This window comes from Sebastes fasciatus, chromosome 1 (assembly GCF_043250625.1).
Source record: "Sebastes fasciatus isolate fSebFas1 chromosome 1, fSebFas1.pri, whole genome shotgun sequence".
In the NCBI taxonomy this organism is placed as follows: domain Eukaryota; kingdom Metazoa; phylum Chordata; class Actinopteri; order Perciformes; family Sebastidae; genus Sebastes; species Sebastes fasciatus.
This window is the reverse complement of record NC_133795.1, coordinates 19414337-19441698: the sequence shown is the minus strand read 5'-3', so window position 1 is coordinate 19441698 and position 27362 is coordinate 19414337. Positions and strand designations below refer to the sequence as shown.

At 41.0% G+C, this 27362-nt stretch overlaps 1 protein-coding gene across 3 annotated transcripts in view; it reads left to right on the top strand.

Annotated features, from left to right (window-relative positions):
* Nucleotides 1-27362, top strand: part of bsnb (bassoon (presynaptic cytomatrix protein) b) — an 85147-nt gene that overhangs the window by 8087 nt on the left and 49698 nt on the right. For all 3 annotated transcript variants that reach the window (XM_074636355.1, XM_074636363.1, XM_074636350.1), the window contains exons 2-3: nucleotides 1418-1802; nucleotides 22434-23459. In XM_074636355.1, coding sequence (XP_074492456.1) covers nucleotides 1418-1802; nucleotides 22434-23459 — 1411 coding nt within the window. The remainder of the gene's footprint in view (nucleotides 1-1417; nucleotides 1803-22433; nucleotides 23460-27362) is intronic.

Here is a 27362-nt window from a genome sequence, read left to right as displayed (position 1 = left end):
GCTTGTTGGCAGTGTTTAAAACATGATGTCCGCTGTGTGCTTGTTACCACACAACTCCAGTATATACACTGTCTCCTAAATGAATAGTTTGACATACACTTATTCACTTTCTTGCCAATAGTTAGATGAGAAGATCGATACCACTCTGGATCAACACCAGTGGTATCAATCTTCTCCTCTAACATGCAAGGCAGAGAAAAAAATGTGAAACTATTCCTTTAAGTGACACTGGGATATTGTTTCACAGGGAGCTCCCGTTACAAAAGATTGGCAGCTCACAAACCCTTCACCGTCCACTTTGTGATAAATCAAGCAATGTGTACCGCTTTGGACGCAAAGACACAAGTTGTTCTCAGTGGACTCCCATTTGCTGACGGATGAGAATATCTAAAGAAATCTTTTTGAAAAGGTGTCTTCCAGTTTAAACTCTTCTTTTTTTTTTTTTTTGGTCTCATTAAGCCATGCCTGAGGCTTTGCATAAATCACAAGAGACTCCACTTGGGGATCTTTTGCCATTCAAGTGATGATTATTATGTGGAACTAGCTTGTATCTTGTGAGGACACCGGGTGGATTTAGACCTCAGCTGTCCACTCTTTGTATTAGTGGTCAGTTTAGTCTCAAACAGAGTGTCAGGACTGTGTTGAATTTCAAATACAGCAGTCCAGTGGTGGTTTGAAAAGTGCAGGTTTCTCCTAATGGGCTCACTACAGTGAACACGGGAGTCCTTTAGAGAGCGGAACACGGTTAGAGCTCAATTCATTGGCTGCGACTCATAATTGCTAATATGTTCTATATTAATTCCTATATTCCTCCCTTTATTTGCACCATTCTCTCACTGTGGATGCAGAGCTGCTGCTGAGTCTTTGAAGATGACGGGCATGACAAAACAAGGTCTAAGTTGTTATGACAGTGAAAAATCCTCCATTCCTATTTAACTATTGGCACTAATGCCCGAGGGCCGGAATGAGCAAGAAAAACTAAAAGTTTACAATGCTGTTGTCTGATACACTACATTTGTTCCACCCTAAACACGTCGCTGAGGCCAGAAGAGAACGGCTTCAAAGAGTGAAAACAAGCCACAAGGAGCACTTCACAGAAACTGATAGAGGCAATATAAAATATTCAACATATGCCTCTCTGTTGGCCAAGGTTTTGAGTAGTCTGATATCACACTATGAGCAACAATAAAATCTTTTAATGGCATGCGGACCTCGTGCATCTGCACAGCTGAAGGCTTACAAAATGTACCACTCAGGAAGAAGTACTGCTCCTTCTTGAAATTAAGTAGAGATCACTGGTATGAAACCAGTGTGTGACACCGTGTTTCTGTTGGGAGACAAATGTTGTCGAGATGTTGAACTCAGTTTAGAGAGATGTGTGTTCCTAATTGTGTGTTCTCTTTATCGACTTTACCAGAGCACCTCCGTCAGACCCGGGACCTAAAGCGGGAGTCCAGAGTGGTCACGGGACGGGGGACAGGTTGGCCGCCCACGACACCCCTCAGCACCCTCAAGGAGAGCAGGGCCAGGGTCACGTGTCCAGGAAGAGCCTGCATGTGGATGTGAGTAGCAGCAGGACTGGGAGGTCCCCCTCCGTGTCCCCGGACCGAGGCAGCGTCCCAACCTCCCCTTACTCCGTGCCACAAATCGCGCCCATGCCCAGCAGCAAACTGTGCCCCGTCTGCAAAACCACCGACCTGACGGGCACCGGGGACGACCAGCCGAACTTCAACACCTGCACACAGTGCCGCTCCAAGGTGTGCACCCAGTGTGGCTTCAACCCCAACCCTCACCTCACAGAGGTAAGCAGCACATTCACAATGATGATACCAGTGTTTTCATGATAGGGACATTTTTCTATTTTCCCTCCAGCTCTATAGCAGTTTAACCAACAAACCTAATTAGGCTGTTTTCATACGCCGTTTGTAGCTATACCTACGAAAAGTAATGCACTGTAATTTGTATATATCCCACAAAATCAAATTGGATGTAATCCACATAATCGTGAACCAGGAAGTATAAAGAGCGACAAACATAGGGAGGAGGTCAGATTAGGTGGGTGGGTCAAAAAACATCGGACTTTCGGCCAGGACACTGGTGTTTGTATCCCGTGTGAAACCAGAAGTCAACGTTGATTTATTTGTCACGCAACTTCCGTACTTAAGTTACGCCACTACCATAGTTATTTTGACCCAAACCGCTATCTTTCACTAAACCTAACTAAGTAGTTTTGTTGCCTAAACCTAAGTTGTAACAAGCGGAAATTGACATGTTTTGCTGGACATTCGTAGGAAAACGCACGAAAAAATGAGGAATAACTTTTCTTTTTTTTTAATAAGATATCATACTAACCGTTGTATGAGGATACGTTGCCTTAATACATACATATAGCAGGCTGTACATGATATGTATGGGAACTAGGGCTGTCCCAAATACCATTTTTGGGGCTTTGAAACTCCGGTGATAAATATTCAAAGGTATTCAAAGCGTCGCGGAGTTCTTCTGTCTGTCTGTCTCCATCTCCACCTGCCACACTACTGTACACACATGCACCTCTACACACAACAGACAGCAATAACTGTCTGAGAAAAACTAATAATAATTAATTTTGAATAAGAATAATGAATAATGTTGTGGGATTATTCCTTATGTCATGAGATATTTTGGGATAAATACATTATTATTACATCCTTGCATTTGAATACTGATTTGGAGGTTGAATACCATGGCAACGGTGAAAGCTTCGACTCATTTGGGTCAGCCTCGAGAAGTCGGCACTGTCACTCTGCCCTGACTTACAAACACAGTCAGCGTCTGCCGTGGTGCGTTCACATGGAAAACAAAAACATCTAAAACACTACCACACAAAGGTAAAAAAAAAAAAAGCTGTTGTACAATCGACTGCACAAACCGATTCAGAATGAATTCAGGCATACGGTATTATGGGCTGCCTGAAGGCTAAAGAGAAGAGAAGCAGTGGGGTGGCTGCGTGACGTTGACTTACCAAGCACATGGTTTTCTGAATGAAACACTTAATAAAATCTAAATATTTTTACAAACTTGTCCACAGACAACCAGGATATTCTTCAAAGTCCTTGTAATTGTGATCGGGCTGACACGTCCTGCTTTAGAATAGGATCAGGCTTTATTTAGTGTAACTTTATTTCCCCAGTGTGGTGCTACATATATAAACATATATGGATTATGAGTCATATATGCATATTGACTGTCTGGAACATCGCTGTTTAAGTCTTGCAGTTTTTTCATTTACTTCCTCCCAACGGTATAACAGCTCTACCTATTCATAGCCTCCATAGCGGGGGGTGGTGAGGGAGGAGGTATGTGAAAAAGTGATCATCAGTGCATGCTGCAACACGTTCTCAATACCAACTCGTCACATACGGACACTTTGTCACGCCCCTTGGTGTCACTTTATTGTTGGCATCAAAACCACTTAGTCAGGTTTAGGAAAAACTAGGACTGTTAAAGTTAACTTAATAATAACGTGTTAACGATCATTTATTTTAACGCCACTAATTTCTTTAACGGATTTATGCAACTTGCCATTTTTAGGTTGTAGCGGGCTCAGTTTTAAAGCTAGAGTGAAGATACTGCGGTGGGTTCTATGGGTACCCACGAGTCTCCCCTTTACAGACATGCCAACTTTATGATAATAACATGCAGTTTGGGGCAAGTCATAGTCAAGTCAGCACACTGACACACTGACAGCTGTTGTTGCCTGTTGGGCTGCAGTTTGCCATGTTATGATTTGAGCATATTTTTTATGCTAAATGCAGTACCTGTGAGGGTTTCTGGACAATATTTGTCATTGTTTTGTGTTGTTAATTGATTTCCAGTAATAAATATAAACATATATTTGCATAAAGCAAGCATATTTGCCCTCTCCCATGTTCCCATGCACTTGACAAATCTCCCTTTAATGTACATTTTGAACAGATAAAAAATGCGTGATTAATTTGCGATTAATCCCGATTAATTATGGACTATCATGCGATTAATCGTTATTAAATATTTGAATCAATTGACAGCCCTAGGAAAAAACCCATCCACCTCCTCTCCCACCCACATCTTTTTGCTCTCTAAACTACTTCACCACACTCCCGGTGCACTTTCTCTGAGCGTTTACTGTTTCCGTGGATGGATTTACATTGTAGTTAAATGGAAAACCCGGTGCGTCTCATACTGGTGCTAAAGGGTGCCTCGTGCGGCGGTATCACGCACCGACAGCCATGACAAAGCCTCGGTATTTGACGCCCTGGGAATGAGAAGAGGCTGGCGAACCTTACACATGCAGCGTCTTCATAAAGCACATCAACAGGAATACAACGTCTCTTACAGCGAGTGTACATTTCAAAATGTTGATCAAAGTGGGTGAGTCAGGTGCTTCATTTCGGCTTCATTTGTCCCGTGTTAATTATTCCTCATTGACATTTGTGAGTAATGTGTCGTTGATGACTATTGTTGTCATAGTTGAGCTGCGATCGCACCAACTAAAACTGAGCGAGGATGTGAATTAGCTGCTCGGCTGATTGAGAGCTGTGAACTTCCCATTTCTAGCCATTGTTCGCCTTGATTGATGAAGTGTTTAATGATCTGGTGGACTCATGATCTTTCATCCCTAAAGACCTGCTTATCACACAATTCTGTGCCCGGTAACATATCGGTCACTTCCTATTAGCTGTAATGAATCGGAGGGCCTTATCTTGAACTAGTGCTACGTTTCTTTTTCAACTGATGCTCATAGTAAACGCACACAACAACACTCGAACAAAGCTCTACCCTTCCTTTCCGACAGGCACTAGTGAGCATCCAAATCATGCCCATGAGCCTCTCCCAAACAAAGCTTTTTATATCACCGCCTGCTGAACGCAGCACAACACATCTCCCCATCATCCGCAATCATTCATGTGCATCTAAACAGTCATCATTGTTAACAGGTAGCTGAGAAAGCCTATTGCCTTCATCCTAAAATAAATCACTTGCTTAATTTGAATTAGTCTATGCTTCGCTGTTACTGTGAGTCAAGTGTGGCTGTGTCATCCGTCACAAAGTTTCACATCAACTCCAGTGAGTCATGTTGCAAATTGCAGCCAAGATGCAACGTCAGTTAAGCCGGCCTACAGGCCATCGGAGCAACTGTAGGCTGAAGAAATGCTAGGATTCAGGGAGTAAATGTTTCGCTTTTTAACCTCAGATGCGTGCATGTAAATGAATTTAATGTTTAAGCTTGAATACACAATTGCATGAGTGCATATTTGTGTGTATAAGATGAGAGGCTCTGTCAAAAGTTGGAAAGAGAGGAAGAGGAAGTTGTGGGAGATGGAAGGACTAGAAAGAAATGCGTGGACCAAAGTGGAGACAGACAGTGAAGAATAGATCATGGCAGGGAGTAAGGGAGAGCATGGCAGTAAAGAGAGCGGCAGAGGTGGATGTTATGGGTATTTTTCAGCTCAGCCTTGGTGAGCTTGTCAGGTGCTGACAGGGAGAGCGAGACTCTGAGGGGAAAGCGCTGCTCAGCCTCTGGAGACCTGAAGATTTACCCCCCTAACCTACTTAGCATGGATTGGGCTTTTTGCCTCACTGCAGCAGATCTAACGCAGCCTTATCACTCATCAGCGAAAGTGATGATGGCCACGCTGTTGCCGATCAAGGTGATGATAACGTTGAAGATGGCGATGACTGGAATCATGATTACAGCGATGAAGAGGACAGACTCAGAGAAAAAAGGAAGTTGAAATGTTCCTCCTAAGCAGGAGCAGATATTGTTGTACTTGTGATGAAGTGGAGACAGACTTTCGGGAGTTTATAGGATTATACTTGTTTTCGTTTGTACATCTGGTGTTTTGAGAGAAAAATCAGCTGTGTCATTTTCTATTAAAAACAATATCTCATTTAATGCTATGCTACAACACAGGCTCAGTGTTTGTCAGAGATGTTTCTGTTTACAGACACTGATTGAACTGTCCCGGATTATTGGGATAATATGAGCAAAATCTGTTATCAAAGAGGATTTCCCCCTCAAATTACAGAAAGATGGCAGTGCTGATTAAAGTGTTGATAACCGAGGGCGATTCCACATTTGGAGATTTTAGATTACGCTTATTCACCACAAAGTCCCAAATGGTATCTCCAGCCCGGCATCAAAAGTATAAATTAGAGCAGTTTTTTTCTTTTTTAACATTTAGCAAGAAGCCGCTTTATCAGTTGAATTTCTCATGAAGACAATCCCTGTTCATGTAGGATTGTTTGAGGAATGAGAACAATTGTTGAAATACAAGTCGGAGCTGTGTTAAACAACCCGGTGACGGGGGATGTGATTTAGAGAGATGTAAACAGCGAGCAACAAATGTGTGTTATATGCCTCAGTCTGTTAGAGGGCTGTCAGTCAAACTGAGACGGCGTTTATTTTTCGAAACGTTGGTTGACAACGTGCGAGCGATCGTACACGTGAGCTTGTACCTATGTGTGCAAATAACGTAGACAACAGCAACAAAAACAGCTATGAAGGCGGTGTTTGATTAAAAACATTGTGATGAAGGAGGGAAAGAGAAAGTCAGACAGAAACCAGACAGTCATAGACAGACTTGGAGAGAATAAAGCAACAGAGAATAAGAGCTCAGAGAGACAGTGAAAGTACCACCACAGACACTCCCCCCCGACAGTGTTCTCCCACCATCATACAGGGGAACATCTGCTTTATAATTGGTCCAATTTCTATTTATAGATCGTACCCTCCTTCTGTCTGCAAACGATGGCCGGGTCCTGAGAAGCCACAGCTGAAAGAGAGAGAGAGAGAGAGCTGTGTGGTAGCAGGGGAGACAGAACTGGAGAGAAAAGCCTCATCATAAATTAACCACAATAGTCAGAGTAGTTCATACTAACGCTATGCAACACTAGATTGATTCAGCTCCGAGCGCCGCAACACAAAATATAGAGATAAATCAAAAAATAATTCTGGGGCACTTTTGAAAACAAAACCTTTTTCTATATGCAGTTTGGTGTGCTTCTCCACGATGAAGGCATCAGCGTTGCCAAAACACTCTGGAGAAGGATTCAAAACACTCTCTGTCACGATGAAATGAAGACTTTTTTTAATACTTTTGTTTGAAGAGTGCCCTGGAAGTGCTTTCTTTTTCTTTTAACCAACAAACCCACACACCGGGGAAGAGTTTTAACAAATGCTCCCACACAAAAGACTCTGCAGAGGCACTCTTTGTATCTCCTCCTCCCCGATCAAAATATCATATCAGGTAGGTGGCCACAGCTGACGGGTGCTCTAGATATATTTAGCAACCAATCCAGGAAATGTAGCATCTATTTTAGCTCCAAAATACAATAGTTTGCATTTAAAAATGCCCAACTAAGATTACACAAGCTAATATTTCATTAGTATGGATACTTTCATCCAGAAACATATTCATAATTTTTAATTTAAAGGAACAGTGTGTAATATTTCAGGGGATCTATTAGCAGAAATGGAATATAATATTCAGAACTATGTGTTCATTAGTGTATAATCACCTGAAATTAAGAATCGTTGTGTTTTTGTTAGCTTAGAATGAGCCGTTTATATCTACATAGGGAGCGGGTCCTCTTCACGGAGTCCGCCATGTTGCTCCGCCATATTTCTACAGTAGCCCAGAACGGACAAACCAAACACTGGCTCTAGAGAGAGCCTTTCACGTTTTTACATTACCTGAAGGCCACCGTAGTTCTCCGACACGCTTGTGAAACTGCGGTAACGTGAGCCACGAGTGCAAAACAATGGTACCGCCAGCGGCTGTCTGACTTCTGTTGCTGTCTATACAAGCAGACTTCTTTTTGCAACCAGAGGAGTCGCCCCCTGCTGGCTATTAGAAAGAATGCAAGTTTAAGTCATTTCCTCATTGGCTTCACTTTTCAGGTGGTAAAAATCTCAGATAATCCCACTGTGTACTCTACCTATGTTAGGGACTAGCTGGTGAACATAGTGGAGCATTTAGCAGCTTAAGATTTCCCTCAGCAGTTGATTGAGACCAAAACCAAGCTAAAAGCAGAGTAAACGTTGGTCTTACATTTGACAGGTGGCCAGAAACACGACTCCAAATGAATGATAATGTTGATCTGTGTCTGCTGGATGTGTTAATAGGTAGCAGTCTGTTATCACGTTCACCACAACAGCTTTATAAGGTGATGTGATATACCAATGTTGTATTTACAGCCTGCTCCGCTGCCCCCAGGTGTCCAAGGTGCTGCTTTGAGGTTGTCCTTTACGAGTAAATTGAAAACTCTGAGTGTAGTCTATAAATAGTTTTCCACCAGCACTCTTTTTCTAAAAGAGGGTATTTATGTGCGACTAACAGCTGCTATGAGTCACTCTGTTGGTCAGTCAGTTTAACGTTTCAGCCCCTTCCTCCCTGCATATGTACAGCTGTGGGATACAGACTTATAGGGAGATCCCTCTAAGTTTCTCATATAGAGACAGGGGTGCTTTAGCTGATTTGGACTGTAATGTTGCCCAGGTTGTAATCCCGAGGCCCAAAATTGATTTCCTCAAGCTGCTACAGTAACACCAACCTGGGAGAACAAGCTGTCCACAGTATCATATAAGTAAACATTGTTATTTTTTCAGTGTTCTTGAAGGCAACTTTGTAGGTTGCGAGTGTCTCGGGTACATTATTGATCTTAGTTTAAACTTTAACTCCTAAACTCTTCAAGAATTGACTGCTTGCCTCGAAGTGAGAGAGTTGTTTTATAGCATGAATATTGTTTATATAAGTGACCACATTTACACAACTTTATGCATGGTCTGATTTTTCTCAGAGCGACTCTACAAATAATAACTATAAACTTAAATGATGCGGTCATATCATTGAGGGATAAGTCCATTATACCTCGAGGGAGCCAGAGCCTGGTTCCTAATCCCCTCAAATTAATTCAGATATTTAGCATCAGACATCTCTAATCCCCCTCTAACTTTGCATCATGTGTGACAAGAGATTCATTGGCATTCAGACAATGAGGTTATTATATGGATCTCTCTCTAATATTGTCTTGGAGTTAAATGTTAGCGAAGGACAGCATGGGTGATATACACAGTATGTGATGAATGTAGAGAATCAGGATGTGATTTGTAGAGATTTCACCTTCACAAAAAGTTGAAATGTTTCATATTTGCAAATACCGTTCTAGTTTGGGTCCTCGAGGAGGAAGGCTTTGGGAAAATGTCAGTTTCTCTGGAGTAGGTCTGTCTGTCTTCTGCCTCTGTGTGCTGGAGGATGTTGAGAAAATTAATGAGTGAAAAATATATTCTGAATGGAGTTTAATTATTTTGTTTTTGAGACCAACTGCTAGCATCAAAGGTTTTGCAAAAAAACAAAAGAGCTGTTTAATTATTCGTGAAGACAAAGTGAGCCGTAGTTTCATTCTTGGTTTCCCACCAACAAGACAGTAGTCGGCCTGCCTGTGTGTGTCATTTGCTGAGTTAGCAACTGAGGCTGTGCCACATCAGAAAATGTATGACACATACAGTATGTACAGTATATTAGTTATTAGATCATTATTATATAGATATAACACAAATATGTTAATTTAGATTAAAAGGTTTGATCATCTAAACTCTGACAGCATGCACATATTGTTAATTAGGGCTGCAACTTACGATTCTTTTCATTGTCAATTAATCTGTGGATTATTTTCTTGATTAATTAATTAGTTGTTTGGTCTATAAAATGTCAGGAAATGGTGAAAAATGTCGATCGGTGTTTCCCAAAGCCCAAGATGACGTCCTGAAATGTCTTGTTTTGTCCACAACTCAAAGATATTCAGTTTACTGTCATAGAGGAGTAAAAAAAAACGAAAAATATTCACATTTAAGAAGCTGGAATCAGATAATTTTTACTTTTTTTTCTAAAAAAATTACTCAAACGGACTAATCGATTATCAAAATAGTTGGCGATGAATTTAATTGTTGACAAATAATTGATTAATTGTTGCAGCTCTATTGTCAATTATTATTATTATTATTGGCAGTCTGACTTCTTAGATGACACCTAATGTTTTGGAAATGAAATGTAGGTTATATTAACAAGTAGGCTTAATAAACATTACAACATGTGTTATAATTCGTCCCTAAAGTTTAAAAAAAAAAAATCTCTAATCCTGTTTACTGTAAATCCTGAGACAGAAAACGTCTCACTGAACATGTACGTTACATTCAATCTACTAAATCAGAATATACAAAAGGTGGGTGTTTGGGTGACAGTGTTTCTCACAGTGCACCAGGCTGTAATCACAGACTGGGGCTTTAAGTGGACACACAGTCTGAACTGGGTCAGGAATCCAGCTGAGACACTACATGCTGCATTTTGCATATACCAAAATATTTTGCAGTGAGAACTGCCAGAGACTAAATCTGGGACACTGGTTTGATTATTACCCCGTAACTCGCTGCATTTAAAGTCCCAGCTTGCTCTAATAGTCAGTGTGGGCTGTGCTCTCCAGCAGGGAATAATAGGAACCGTCACATCCTGTCAATCTGTTTGAGTTTAGATGATGCACCTGTGTGTTTCTTAAATCAATTTCCCTAACCTTGCTACTGTAATACAATAAGACAGGATAAACACATTGAAAGCTCACTTTCTGCGACACGGTGACAGTATAGTGATTTGTTATTTCGTATGCAACTCACAAGTTAACCAAACTGTTTATGGCACAAGTTATTTGTATTACTTGTTAGATATATTGAAGTAATTTGTGTAATTTTTATTCTGCCAGTACTTTAGGTTGGGAAACAGATTATCATTCTTTATTCATTTGAGTCAGACACGCTTATTTCTTAACACTCACTTTTTAGGGCGTCCCATTGTCTTTACAATTCTACCAACAATTAGGACTGCACTAAACAACATTTTCTTTTGTTGTTGTTTTGTTTGTTTTCATCTCAAGTCATCATATATTCTATATACATTACTGATCAGACCATACAAATACAGCCTATACAATGGGTTAACAAATACACAATCTAATGCAATCCAATACAAAACTACCTTTATCTGTAAATACTACTTTCTCAAAGCTTATAAATTAAATTTGTTTTATTATCTTTGCCACTGTTAATCTCGCATACTGCTGGACCCATCAGCCTAATATTTTTTGTGTTCATTTATGACTATTTGTTCAAAGACCTCTGGTGGTTGCAGTAAATAAAACAGATTTTATTGACAACTAGGGTTGTAACGGTATACCGGTATCAAGATAATGGTGTGAAAGTTGACGGTTATCATACTATGTACATTTTCTGATCTATGGTATTGAGAAAAACTGACATAAGTGAGTGTGTGAGATAAAGATACAGACAGGTTGCACACCTACAGTATATGTTAATTGTTAATAATCATAATCAATAGGAGCAGAGCTAGTTAGCTGTTCGCAGCCGGTGGGAGTTCTACGGTGCGTTTTTTCTAACAGAGCTAACAGCTAACGGGGCTAATACAGCAAGCTGACAGAGCTAACAGCTAACGGGGCTAAACACACAGCAGGACTGACAGTTTCTGATCAGAGGAAGTGTTAAACAGTCAACATGAAGCGTTACACAGTGAAGCGACGTTACAGTTTAGCTGCATAGATTAAAATGAGAGCGTATCTGTTGCGTGGTAAGAAGTGAATAACGCATCTGATACTTGTGGTCTCGACGGGGGGCACTTGACCCTTCGCTAAGCCCCGTCCCCCGCTGCTTCTCAACTCCGTCAAGCTGTCATGACTGCATGGAGCCCACACTGTCATTAACTGAACTCCCCTGCATAAATATCTAGCTAATCTTTGGAAAGAAACGGTTTCAGAGAGAAGCAGAGAGAAGGGTTTACAATATGCGTTTTGAGGCTATATCAGGATGTCAAACTGATTCAGCAGCAAAAACAGGTTAAAAGGATAAAGATCGAAGCTAAAGCCTACAGATCACAGTGTAAAAGTGAACCACCACATCACATGGCAATCAAGACAGAAGACAATGAAATTAAGCAACACTGTTCCTGTTAAGTCGGGTAGGTCAGGAGCGCACAACTTTCAATCCAACAGAAAACCAGAGAAAAGCGCTGTTAGAGAAATAAAGGAATCACAGTGCAGCCCGGTGCGGTGTCGGTGCTGGGAGCTGAGGCGAGAGCGGTCGGTGCTGGTGCACCTCCAAAACGTCCCGAAACTGCATTTCAAACGGCGGACCACGGCAACATGTTTATCCGTTCTGCGGTGCACTGTGACCGGCATGCAGATGGGGGGTTAATCAGACAGCCACCTCACAAGGAGGGGACGGTAAAGAAGAGTGCGAGTGAGAGTCGGCGTGTTGCGCTAATTCTTGTCTCATTTGTGGGCTGATAAACATTAAATTCATCTAAACTAGTTTCATCTAAACTGGGTTGAAAAACGATGCAATCTGGTTGCCGTGGTAATGTATTATGTCTGACTATTAACCACACCTCCATTCTCTGTTTGAGAAAGAACGTTAACCAAAAATCAGGAAGTAAAACTGGCTGGAGGGGGGCTTTAATCATGACTAGCTCGAAATCCACAAAACCAGCCTGAAAATGAAAAAAAAAAGAAACGATCACATTAGAGTCTATGGAGCAGAGCCTGATCAGAGAAGGCCGGTGCTGCGCTGTGATTGGTCAGTCTGCGTTCAAGGGGCGGGACTTAGCAAAGGGTCAGTTTTGGTTTGTATTCATTCAATCAAACATGACTGCAGTGGTCGCTGCAGACACACCTGGCAGAGATCTCTGCACTCTACTCAGCGCACTATTCTAGTTGACACTGTGTCACTAAGGCATGCTTATGATAATGTATATAATTTGCGGCGGTGTGTATTACTACTATTATCCAATAATAGCTACACTTTAGAGTAATGTATTCTAGTACAACAACAGCACAAAATGCAACATTACAGCTGAGAAGAGTCTGGCACAGTCACAACAGAAATTGAATATTAAAAGCTTCTCACAGGCAGCAGCATATTTTTTGCAGGGATACAGTATAGTATTTCTTTGCATTACACTGCAGGTGTTCATTAAATTGTGTCCATCTCCTGTACTTTATATCTTCACTACTTTCCAGCATCCTCAGTAACACCGTGGCTCCCCGCCGTGCCTGACACTGCACCAGCACAACAAACGGCATGCAGAGAAATGTAATAGTGCTGTTCCCACAACCACTCATCATTTCTTTTTATGAACGCCTGTTCCCTGCTTGGCAGTGTTTAGGAGTAAAACAGATGTGTTTTATTGAGATTGTGCTTGTGTAGTTGTTTGTAGCAGTGACTGGGTGAGCAGAGGCAGAAAGACACAGATTGACAGGGGGATAGAGAGAGAGAGAGAGAGAGAGAGAGAGAGAGAGAGAGAGAGAGAGAGAGAGAGAGAGAGAGAGAGAGAGAGAGAGAGAGAGAGAGAGAGAGAGAGAGAGAGAGAGAGAGAGAGAGAGAGAGAGAGACAGAGAGAGAGAGAGAGAGAGAGAGAGAGGCAATGGGAGGAATTTCAATGTCTTTTGGCCTAATTTGCAAGGAATTGATAAACCGCTGCATTCCAAGCATCCTGATCCCCAAACTGCAGTGCTCAGCTGCTGTACGTACTGCATGGTGATACCGCATTGTGATCCCCGAGACGGAGCTTCCTCCTTTGTCTGCGTTCTTGTTCGGCTGAAGTTTGATTCTGTCTCAGAGCGTGTTCTTTACCCAGCTTTCCTGGGGAATGATAGGAGTGCATGATGTCTCACTCCTGTCAACAAACTGGAGAAGAAAAAGTGGGGTAACTCTGTGCACCTGTGTGATGTTGTGTGCAGTGTTACATCTTCGAACATGTGCGAGTGTGTGTGTGTGTGTGAAGCAAAGATCCCTTCTACCTCTCTCCTCAGCTGTCATTGTTTTCTTCTACTCTTCACACAGTTGTAACTGATAGGATCATTCTGTGGTCACAGGGATGTTGTTCAGGTCAGAGCTGCAAAAATATAATATTTACTTAAAGCCGCAATTTGCGATTCACATGTAAACGGTTTTGCTCCATCATCAAAAATCAAAACAGAGGATTGGAATCTGCTTAATTTATTGACGGGGGCTTTTAATATTGTAATACACATCAAGTTACTGAGTTTTCTGATGCTGTCAATTCAATCACATCTATAAACGCGGGAGTTAACTTGCAGATATTTTCAATTCTCAGTTAAATTAATCAGTTAAAAATCACACAAAATGCAGATTTTCTATCTTTAACTCAAACTCTGTAAGTATCCCTAAAATGTAAGCGGTCAAAAAATTACACATTGGATGGACCTTAAGTAATAGTATCAATGTAACAGTGAAAAACAATACTCAATTAGAGCCAAAAAGCCTGCATTTAATATGTCACCTACGTAAATATTAGGGCTGTGTGTTGGTACGAATCTGGAGATACGATATGTATCGTCAGACAGGGGTTACGATACGATGCACGATTCATTGTGATAAATTGCGATACCGTAAGCAACGCGATATATTGTGCTTTTTAAAATCTAATTTTAGGAAAACTGTCATAGTATAAAGAACACACCATCATATGCATAAAATCTGATTAAAACTTTTTTATGCAATCAGAACAGCAAGATCTGCATTTATCACAGTCCCTGTAACATCCAACATCAGAGCACTACTATGAGATGGCACATACACTAAGAGGGTGCATATCTTTGCAAATTAAATATAAGTATTGATGGAGTTAATCTTTGCATGTAAAATATTAATTAAAAATGTATACAGTGTTTTTGAGAATTGATACAGGATCACAAAACATAATATCATGATATTCAATATTTTTGATATTTTCTTACATCCCTATAAATATATCCAAGTATAAGCTATAAAATGCTCTTAAATATGAGGAGAAAACCCCATTCTGAATAGTTCATTATAGTTCATTAGCAGATAGGGTTTGCCCAGTTGTCATGCAATTGTAGACCCTTAAATTCCTCGTCTGATCAAGACACTGACTCTAATAGCTGTAATATCACTTGTAATAGGCCTAATGTTTAGCTATAGGAATCCAAGGTTATTCTACTGCTGATTTTAGAGTTGGAAGAAATAGTTGATGTTGGCAGAAAATTAATCACTGGTTTTGATAATTATTTAATTATTTAATTATTTAACATGATCTAGTTCCAGCTTCTCAAATGTGAGGAAGTGCTGCTCTTGTTCGACTTATTTAATAGTTAATTGAATATCTGGGTTTTGGATTGTTGGTTGAACAAAAGAAGACATCTGAAGATGTCAGGTTGTAGGAAATTGTGATTGTGATTAATTGTGTTTTTTCACTTTTTTCTTATATTTTACAGACTAAACAATCAATTAAGAAAATAATCTCCAAAATAATAAAAAAAATAATTGTTAGTCAGAGTTGATATGATGAAGAGAATCAGATTTGATCCAAATCAGCATAAAATTCAACATGTAAATATGTGTGTGTTGCCAAGGATGCTTTGCTCTCATGATCTGATCCATATCCAAGTCTCTGTGGACTCTCGCTGCTAAAAGGTTCTATTTCTGGCAGCAAGTCGCTGTTCTCCATGAAGCCACGTTGTTCGAGCATCCTGTTGGCAGACGCTGAGTTCCCGCAGAACTGTGGGCTCCGCTCCCGGCCTATGACCTTTGACGTGCATCATAACATTGTAACACATACATACACGCACACACACATTTAGCGAGCTAAGACAGGAATTGGATCCATGTATGAAAGCAGGGCCGGATGAGAGCCATAAAAAATGTATACAGTACTCGAGATGGAGATGGAGGAAGAGCATCAGAGGGAGTGGCGTGATTGAAGTGATGCAGATAAGAAGCAGAAATAAAGATGGGTGAAGGAGAACAAGATGGTGGGTTGCAACAGAGAGCTGATAGAGAAGGAGGGCAGGAGACAGAGTGTGCTTGTTTTTTGCTGATACAGATCAGATTTCATAAAGATCCACATGATTGCCTCATAACAAGGGGGATGCAGAGAGGAATGAGATGGAGAGATGAGGCGGAGGCAAGCAGAGGCACGATGGAATTGATAAATAGCTGCTTGCCCTCCTCGCAGCTGCTTTCTTTGTTTTTCCGGTTTGTTTTTCCCCCCAATGGGCTTAATATGATTACCCTAACTGTAATTTGGAAAGAAAAAAAAACAACAAGGACAATAATAATGACGGGAAGAGGAGTTCCCACTAGTGAGTCTCTGATTGGATGAAGTGTTGGACGGTGTTGTGTTGCTCCAGTGTTGGCTTATTTCAATGTCCACATTACTCTGACTGTCCCCAGGGTTCACCTATGGGCTCCCGGCTTCTCAGCTTCCCTGATTGACAGTAAAAACCACATCCTCATCACTCCTCATACTGAGGACTGGCAGGTGGCCAGGCACAAGGCTAAGACGCTGCTGAGCCTGAGACTTACTCTGTGTGTACTGACTTACTGAATGAATGACTTGGAGACACATTGAGAAATACTGCAAGGCAGGTGGAGTGGTTACTAAAAGTTAGGGCGATATGGCGAAAATCTTCTATCACGATATAAGTTATTTCATATCTCAGTAACGATATACATCACATTATAGCATGTTTTCTGGTAATTCAATAAATAGCCTATATGAAATAACCACATGGTAAAGCCTATTTCTGTATACTCCTGTGTGAATGAAATGCTTGACAAATGAAAATAGTATTTTCTGATTTTAAGAACTTGAGTGCAAAATGAACACAACAGTTTCAAGGAAAATTATAGAGAAATAAGAAATAAATGTAGGTCTAGAACATATCGCAATAGAAACAATATAGAAAAATACACATGATAGACATTTTTCTATCGTTTTGACGATATATATCGTCATATAGCCCAGCCATACTGCAGGGTAGATCAGGCTGCATGGGACGGGGCCTTGGCCGTGCCGGGGAGAGCGACTGCCCCTGGAGCAAGCCTATAATAGTTGTGCATTTTCTATTAGTTTTTATTTCATTTTAGTTTAGTTTTAGTTAGTTTTCAGGGTGTGTTTACTAGTTTTAGTTTGTCTTCAGTTTTTCAGAAAGGTTTAGTTTTATATATATATAAAGTTTTAGTTTTACAGTAGTTTTAGTCTGTTTTTGTTAGGGGCAGGTATAATGTCTCAGGAGTATGTAGCTATAGACATACAAAAAAAATTGCTGTGCGATGTGGAGAAAATTCAATATCACGATACTTTTGACCAAATACCTTAATATCGATATTGTGGCGCTACTGTACGGTTGACTATTGGTGCTTTCACAAAATATTTACATAATAAATAATCATCTGTAATGTGCATATAATGACGTGGGTAAAAGCAAATAATAGAACAGCTAGAACAGTCTGGTAAGTTCAGAAAATTACATCACTTTACTGTAATGCAGCCTGTAAAACCAGGAAAAGACAACACTTATGTCATATTACAATATCTAAAATCTAAGACGATATTTAGTCTCATAACACAATATTGATATTATATCAATATTTTGCCCAGCCCCAGTTTTTACCCTGGCAATATTGTTTCAGTTTAGTTTTAGTTTTAGGATAAAGTTTTTATTCAGTTTACTAAAAATATTTTTTCACCACTTATTTTAGTTTCAGTTTTAGTTTATATAATAATCCTGCCTTGGAAGGAGCTTTGCTTGTTGCCGACCTGGGCCAGCTGGACCAGTCTGTGTGGAAGGACCAGGCGCTGGATGGGCCTGTGCCTGAGAGGGGGCTGTGTCTGGTGTGCAGGCTGAGACGAAGCATCACGTTTACGTTCTGGTTTGGCTGCATGAGAAGGAGAGTGGCAATCAAAAAGTTCTTCTGACTATACCCCTGTGGTCTGATGTGTGCTCTGCTGCACCTGTAGCTACACCTAATGGTAATGTCAGGGCATACTAAACACACCAAGAACGCTTTCTATGTCACTTCCTCAAGGACTTTTACCTCTGTCTGGAGGCCAGCGAAATTAGTCTGGTTCCAGACCTCTGAATCGTCGCCCACATCTCGCTTTTCCCAGTAATTCAAATGGCGAATAATTATTAATGAATAATGAAGTGAAACGAAGTGGCAGCTCAGTCTGATTATCAGGCTATGGCAAAATTAGGTGTTGTCAGTTAGGGTTAACTCACTCAGTTTAAGCAGTTTCTTGTTCAACTTAAAGTCAAAGCACAGCAGTGAGTCAGCGTTTGGCATTATGTGGAGCGATACTACACTTTAGGTTCAGTGACTCATACCTCTGTAGCTAAGATGTGAAGTGACAACTACGGTGCTAGTGTGTATGAAATGTTTTTTTAACAGATAATATATGGAACAACGCTCGAAGCAGTCAATAACCTTTTGCAATGAAAACCTAATAAAGAAGTAAAACAACAATTACAAGTCATTACATGAGCGCCATTCAGCACAAAATCAACATACAATCACAAGTACTAGAGCCAAACATGATGTAGAAGACCTTTAAATGTTAAGGTGCTGAATTCGATATCCAGAGCATTAATATAGCAGCAAACAGCTATTTGTAATATAAAGATATAGAGGAGTAATGTCTACCTGAGCAGAGATTGAAGTCACTCTTCCTCTGTGTGTGTTGTAATCAGAGCTTCTCTGTGCTTTGTTGACATAGCCGGGCTGGCCGTATGCCACGCTCTTAGTACATGTTGTGCATGTGAGCGTGCACCACTGGCTCGCTCACAGCCACCGCTCTGCATTGCTGTGACACGGCGGTTCCAGCTGATATCTTTGCGGAAGCGTAGCACCCACCCTTCGGTTCCCCCTCAGGACAACACTGTTCACCGTTGTTTGCACTGTTAGCGCTGTTAACACATGGCTCGCTGTTGCCATGTTAAGAGCCATTGAGAGGCAATAGAAATGCTCCCAATCAAGTATTTAGCACCTTTAAAGTATTATTGCAATTCATCGTGAGTACTATTTGATACACTAGTCAAGGTTGTGCTATTAATCAAATTTCAATTACAGTTGCAATTATGTTTTCCAATGATTATGAACACAAGATAATCAACATAAAACGATTATTGTGCTGCATTCTGTTTCACAATGACGCTCTCGTTTTGTCTTCTGTTATAAATCGAGCACACCCCTTTCCTTTACAGCTTTCGCTTTCACCGTCTTGAACCACGGATCCCGTCTTGTTTACCATGCTTTGTGGGTGTGACTTTTTTGCCATGTCATCATCATTCATATCTATACAACCAATGTGTTTATGATAGGGCTGTCAAAGTTAATGCGATAATAACGCGTTAACGCCAATTCGTTTTAACGGCACTAATCTGTTTAACACATTAACACAACTTGCGTTTTTTAGGTTGTAGCGGGCTCAGTTTTGAAGCCAGAGTGAAAATACTGGTATCATATAAAACTACAAAACCTAAGGAATCCATTGGTACCAACCATGTCATACCAGCTTGTTAGGAATGAGATTAAATAACGCTCCAAACTTGTGCCAATATTTGGCGAGGAAAAACTGTCATGGCCATTTTCAAAGGAAGTGTCCCTTGACCTCTGACCTTAAGATATGTGAATGAAAATGGGTTCTATGGGTACCCACGAGTCTCCCCTTTACAGACATGCCCACTTTATGATAATCACATGCAGTTTGGAGCACGTCATAGTCAAGTCAGCACACTGACACACTGACAGCTGTTGTTGCCTGTTGGGCTTGAGTTTGCCATGATTTGAGCATATGTTTTATGCTAATTGCAGTACCTGTGAGGGTTTCTGGACCATATGTGTCATTGTTTTGTGTTGTTAATTGATTTCCAATAATAAATATATACATACATTTGCATATAGTAAGCATATTTGCCCACTCCCATGTTGATAAGAGTATTAAATACTTGACAAATCTCCCGTTAAGGTTCATTTTGAACAGATAAAAAATGTGTGATTAATTTGCGATTAATCACAATTAACTATGGACAATCATGTGATTAATAGCGATTCAATATTTTAATCGATTGACAGCCCTAGTTTTTGATTAGCGTGTTTACTGGAGCACAAAGTTCTTTATAGACCTATCCTCTTAATTTTGCCCAGATTTATGCATTTAACTTCAAAATGAAGGCCACAAAATCTTCGATCTAAATGCATGATGTTTCCAAAGTCAATGAGAAATCGTGTTAAATAATCGTGATCTGAATATTGACCAAAATAATCATGTTTATGATTTTCACCATAATTGAGCAGCCCTAACACTAGTATTAGTATAAAGTCATTGTAAAGTTTAGATCATAATGAGTAAAACATTTTTTTGTTGAAATAGTATTGTGGTATTTAATAAATTGTACTTTATAGGTAATGGTTTGAACAGATCTTATACACTGCAAAATACAGGTCTTACACGAATACTCAAAAATCTTATTAGGATCATATTATGCACATAAACTGTGGGATTCTTCATAGTGCCTCATAGACCATTTGGGTATGTGTGTGTTGTTTGTGAGCTTGTTTGTGAATCAATCTGGCGTGGCCACAGAGACATTTGATTCCTCAGCAGAAGTGAAGAGATCTTGCTGCATTTTCTCAGTCCTCGCTTGGGCAGCTCCCAGAGTACTAAAACCTCTCAGTTGAAGCCTAACCAATATCTTCATGAATCCACCTTTACAGACTAGAAGGGAATATTTACCCAAAGGTATAAAGGAAAAAAGCTGGCGGCCAGGCCTCCCACCTCACCCCTTTGTGCCCCAGACCTCCAACCCAGGCCCAACCCTCACACAACCTTTCTCCGACAGCATTTATAATGCATTAAGGCATTATGTAATGACCACGAATCCAAGACAGCTACAATAGTGTGGCAGCTGTCAAAGCACCAGGATGCCAATTACCACGTATGGCCATGTGCCATCGCTAGAGCCTCTTTTTAACTTTCACCTTCTTACGTGGAGCGGAAGATGGGAGAAGCAAAGACATAAAGGAAATAACAACAGCAGGAGGAACAAGTGGAGAATGGTGGGAGGATTTTAATGAGAAAGGGAACATGTTGTGTAATGAGTGGGAATGTAAGTGAAAGCAGAAAGGGACCCAGAAAAGATGCGAGGGAGGATACTAAATCAGGGGCAGCCATGATTTATTGAAGAAGCCCAGAGTTCACCCCGTCTGTCATTTATTTCCTATGCATTTGTTTGAGGGTAAATGATGTTTCCCAATAAACGTCCATTCGGAGGCACGGTGACGCTTAAATCCTTCCTCAATGAGATATTTTACATCATTCACATTTATTCTTTCATTCAATCATTTTCCATACACAGTGTTTCCTATTCAGAGCAGGCTGGAGGCTATCCCAGCATGCATTGGATGAGGGGAAGGGAAGGCAGCCAGTCCGTCACATAAACAGACCGACACACTCGTGTTCACATTCACACCCATCGGCATTTTAGCGTTTTTAGTTCATGTTACTTGAATCTCTTTGGACAGTGGACAGAAAGTGGAGCATCCACTATAAACCCAGGGGAATGCAGGGAGAAGAGGCAAACAACCGAACTATGCTATTTTCTTTTTTTTAAAAGATATCTTGACTTTTTGCAATAATACACACATTTTTTATTATCTACAGACCGTGTCTGTCAAATAAACTTTTTTATTAAAGGAGTAATTTGACATTTTGGAAATATTTGCTTTCTCGTTGAGAGTTAGATTAGCAGATTGATACCATTCTTGCGTCTGCAAAGTAAATTTGAAGCTACAATCAATAGGTGGTTAGCTTAGTTTACAGGCTGAAAACAGGAGAAAACAGCGAGCCTGGCTCTGTCCAAAGGTAGAAAAATATACCTACCAGTGCCTCTAAAGCTCACTGATTAATACATTACATATTGTTTGTTTAACTACTAGTGTTGTCACGATACAGGAATTTCTCACTTCGATACAATACCTTTAAAAATATCGATATTTGATACCATTTTCTGTGTAACGATACTAGTGTTGTCTAAAATATTGAAGTATCGATACATATTGATACTGAACGGGTACCAGCTGCGCTTTCTTCTCTCTCTTCTTTCCAACAGCAAGTTGATACACATATTGTGTACTCAATGCTGACGTGTGTGTGTGTACATTATGCTCTCAATATTGTGTACATTTTTCCCCTTGATATCAAAAATGGTATTGAATATCGATATTTTTCAAGGTATTGTATCAAAGTTAGAAATTCCTGTAATGTGATACTGCAGAAAATGAGTATTGAACATGTTTTCAAATATTCAGTATTGATATGTATTGATACTTTGTACTCTGTACAAAGGGTACAGACATTAGAGTGCCATTAATCTTCTTATCTACACTTAGCATGAAAGCAAATAAACTTATTTCCCAATATGTCAAACTATTTCTTTCATTCCCACGGTCATTTCTATACTGAAAGATGAAGACTAGATGCTGTAGCTTATGGTCATTGTTTTGTTTTTTGTCTTTCTCACAGGTTCAGGAGTGGCTATGTCTGAACTGTCAGATGCAGAGAGCGCTGGGGATGGACATGGACACACCGCGCTCCAAGAGTCAACAACAGATACACTCTCCTTCTCATGCAGCCAAACCAGAACTTAAACCTGATGCTTCGCCTCAGCATACACCCCAGACACAGCCCCCTCCTCAGACGCAGCCTCCAGCACAGGCCCATCCTCCGACACAGGCCCATCCTCCAACACAGGCCCACCTTCCAACACAGGCCCACCCTCCAACACAGGCCCACCCTCCAACACAGGCCCATCCTCAAACACAGGCCCATCCTCCAACACAGGCCCATCCTCCAACACAGGCCCATCCTCCAACACAGGCCCATCCTCCAACACAGGCCCACCCTCCAACACAGGCCCATCCTCCAACACAGGCCCACCCTCCAACGCAGGCCCGTGCAGCACCTGGTCCTATCAAACAGACTGGTCCAGCTGGCCCAGGTCAGCATCAAATAAAGCTCCCTCCAGGGGCTGTCCCTCTCCCCGGCATGGCCAAGGCCCCGTCTCAGCCTGATCTGTCCCGCAACTCCCCAGCCCACCAACCCCACCACCCCCGCCAGGACCAGACTCGCAGTGCGGGGAGCTCCCCTTCACGGCAGCCCCCACCTCCAGAGCAGACTTTTGGGAAGCTGTTTGGCTTCGGTGCTTCTCTTCTTAACCAAGCCAGCACTCTCATATCTGAGACTACTCAACCCCAACAACAGCCCCCAAAAACGGCCCCCAAACCAGGAGGACCTCCTGGTCCAGGGCCTGGGGCGGGTAAACCCTCAGGACCTCAGCCTGCACAACAAGGGCCTCGAGCACCCGCTCAGCAGCAACAACAACAGCACGCGCCGCCGGACCACTCTAAACCCAAAGCTTGTTGTCCTCTCTGCAAGACAAACCTCAACATCGGCAACACAGCAGAACAACCCAACTACAACACCTGCACACAGTGCCACCACCAGGTGTGCAACATGTGTGGATTCAATCCCACGCCCCACCTCGTCGAGGTAAGATCCTCATTTGATCTGTTTGGCTTTCAGGCTGCGTGTAACAAAGTGTCAACTGGTCTGCAACGGCTTCCAGACCACGGATTTGCTAAATGAAATGATTTATTGACGTGTTTCTGTGGAAAATGCTGTGTCATAGTGCAGTTGAATGGGTTGTGTTGTTATCCATTTGTGGCCGCCTGGTCTTGGAGTGAATAGCTGCAATTTACGGAGGATTCTTGTGCTTCAGGTGCTGTCAAAAGGCCAACGATTGTCTCTGTCTGAGGTTCTTCATGATCCCCTTTTTGCTATTTTTTTTCTTGTTGTTTCTTAGTATTTTTTTAAGAATGGTCCATTATTGTTCGCTCTCGTTCTTTTAACACAAAGGGATCAACAAATTATATCAAAACATTTCATGCAAAGGACTCATACAAAAGAGCATTTCTGCACAAGAACGGTTGATAGTTGGATTTTCAAGCTGCAGGTTCTGTATGCAGCTTGTACACACGATGCTTTATGTAAGCCTGTGAGCTTCTTCTCTTCCTCTCTCTCTGTGTTTCTCAGTCCGGACCCGCTCTGTGCTGCTCTGTCAGGGCCTTTCATGTAGTTAGCTGAGTGATGTCCAGGCTGTGACTCACCTCATCAGTGTGCACTCTACCCTGAAGCTGCACAGGAATATATGACCCATCTACAGAAAACGGGGCCTTATCAAGTTCAATTTAATGGATAATCTTAGTATTGATTAGTCACATCTCGGGGTTAGCTGAGGGTATATTCCTCCCTGAAGTGCCTCTGTCATGGTGGGAACCCAGTTGGTAAGAGCGGAGACTTGCAGTGGCTTCCAGAGCCAGGCAATAACAGAGTTTAATTATGCAAATCAAGTCCAATTGAATGATAGCAGTAATAACAGGCTTTCTGCAGAGCGCTGGCTTTTTTATGGGCGAGCCTTGTCTTCCCAGGCATCTGGTTGTCACAGGCACTAGCACAGGCCATTCATAGATCGCTATGGAAACAGAGAGATAATTTGTTTGTCAGGCGTCCCTTTCATGCTCAGCTGCTAAGATGCTGAGAGTCTACAAAAACTTTCAGACTGCCGTTGATCTGTTTTCACGAGAGACTCCGTTATTAGGCGTGTTGTGTTTCTGCTCGGCTAGCTGCGGCCTCAATCCAGCATAAGGTGTCATTCTTTCCAAACCTGTGAACAGTTTTTGTTGTCATTCCATGTGAGCTGGCAGGTTGGTCGCTCCAGAGTGGGTGAGAAGCATTTGGACATGGTGTGAGGCTTTGTACTTTGAATCTAGGTTTCTCAGCTTGATTTCCACAGCCTGTTTTGGCACATTCTTCCTCCTCATCCTCTCCTAATCTTTCCAAACTTTGCTGTTTCTCAGTTTCTGTCTTTTCTCGCCTGTTGCATGCAGAATTTTAATCACCGTTCCCTGTTTTCAAGGTGGTGTGGTGACGAAGCCTGTAGGTGCATCATTTGTTCACATATCAATGATCTGGTCTGATTTTTCTTTTTTATATCAGTATCAATCTGGATGATAGACTAAAACCCTGAGTTTAATCTGTGCTCAGTGGCTGATCAGCTGGGTAGTGACAACTGTTTAGCAATTACCAGAAATGTATTTAAGGACAAGGCTAGTGACACTCTATTAGGGATTAATCTGTCGTTTTTTTATAGATTAATCAATTAGTTGTTTGGTCTATAAAGTGTCAGAAACTGGTGAAAAATGTCAATCAGTGTTTCCTAAAGCCCAAGATGACATCTTCAAATGTCTTATTTCTTTCCACAACTCAAAGATATTCAGTTTACTCTCATAGAGGAGTAAAGAAACCAGAAAATAATCACATTTAAGAGGCTGGAATCAAAGAATTTTGACTTTTTCTTACTCAAACCGATTATAAAAATAGTTGCCGATTAATTTAATAGCTGACAACTAATGGATTAATGGATTAATATTTTTATTATTATTATCAACAATTCCCATTAAATAAGATCAAAACCAACAATGCATTATTCTGTCTCGTAATACTTACTGTGACTCTCAGCCCATTGGTTCTTACTGAAGATGTAGATTTAATAGACGGTCATGAATATGTAGCCTACTTTTATTTTTTTATTTACCGTTTATTTACGGCAGCAGGATGATGTATGTGGGATCAACTAAAAATAAACCACAGTGCCCATGTTCATGGTAATGAAGGAACAAGTCACCCAGTGCAACAGTGTGGCTCCTTTATGTGTTTTTATTCTGGACAACGATGGAGGAATAACAGGAATAGCTTGATCAGGCTTAGGCCACATAGACAATACTTGTTAGTAGGATAGTGCAATTTCTGTGTTTTCAATAACAGCAGCAGACTTCTCCTTTAAGACTCAATTGTTTGGGATGTTTTTATAAGGAGCAAATCAGTTTGAACTGATTTTCTCTTGGATTATACAGTATGTCCCCATCTTTCCAAAGGTTGTCGTTTTTCCGGCTACATAAAATTTACAGTAAACAAAGTCCTCCTGCGCTGATGACAGCTCAGGAAATGTATCCTCTAGTGACATCACAAATGGGGAGTATGTACCAAAGTAATTAAAACTATTAAAAAAACTACATTAAATGATTAAACTACATTAGCTGTAAAAAGTATTCGGCCTACCATGCACTTTTTTTTTTTTACTACATATAATCATAGTAGACATAATCAGGGTTGTTTACACTGACAACAGAAAATACAGCACCGTGGAAAATGTGAAAACAAAATCTCTACAAATTTACCAAAATTAATAACAAATGTGAAATTATGAAATACTGCTTTTTTAAATTTTCACCGCCTTTACTATGTCACACCTAAGGCATGACTTGTAATAGACATCCTGTAATGACATTTTCTGTAACAGTACTTAGGGAGGATTTTCAAAAACGATCTGTAGCTTGTGGAAATCAGAAGAATGATGGAAAATATTCATGAAAATACATTTTCTGTCACCCCGTGAGTGACACACTGCGTAATTCATTCAGAGCAAATTAGGCTGAGCTGTATCATGTAAAAAAAAAAAAAAAAATAGTCGGCCCCTTTTTAATCTGCGATGAGACGCTGAATGCCAGCATCTGTGCGAGAACGAGTGGAAGAAACGGAGGAGGAGGAGAGAAAGGAAAGAGGTGATAGATGGAGAAGCAGGAGGAGGAGGACGAGAGTGAGAATGAGAGATAATGAGAGAGAGGAAGCCAACTGTCTGTTACGTTGCACAATATTTCACATCAATTAGTGCTGAAAGTCATGTGTGGCTCTGAGTAAATAAGATGTCCTTGTTTTGGGACTGTTTCCTCCCCCATTACGCTTCTCAAGGAGTGTCTGATTTACAGCACGCTGCATGTCAATCTTCATCCCTGAATCACTCTGTCTCTCCTTCCACTAGCACCGGCTACTACAGCCTATAGAGGCAGATCCAGCCATGCCTTTAGCCTGACAGTAAATACAGGTGGTGGTGTGTTTGACACAATGCTTTATGTTTCAGTTCCCAGCAGTCTCAGCATAACATTATTTTCCCCATATGCCCTAACATTTCGTTTCCCACGGTTGGGCAGGCACACTGATCTGACTCAGTGTGTCTATTATTATGATACAGAAGCGTCCCCTCTGTTTATAATGAGACAGAGGCCCTGAGTGGATCATTAGCAAAAAGGACTGAATTTCTCACAGAACTGTAGAAAAAGTGTAGAGAAACAGAAAACATAGTTCATCAATAATTCAACGAGGGAGAACATTATAAATAGTTCATGCAGTGTGGAGCGAGGGAGAGTGCTGTGTTTGATTCCATCATGTCACATAAGGTCAGTGTGTGTGTTGATGCCTGTGTGCACGTTGCGTGTATGTGTGTGAGAGGAGAAATGCACAGGTGCAGGTGCATGTTAGTTTTACTGCAGGTGTCTG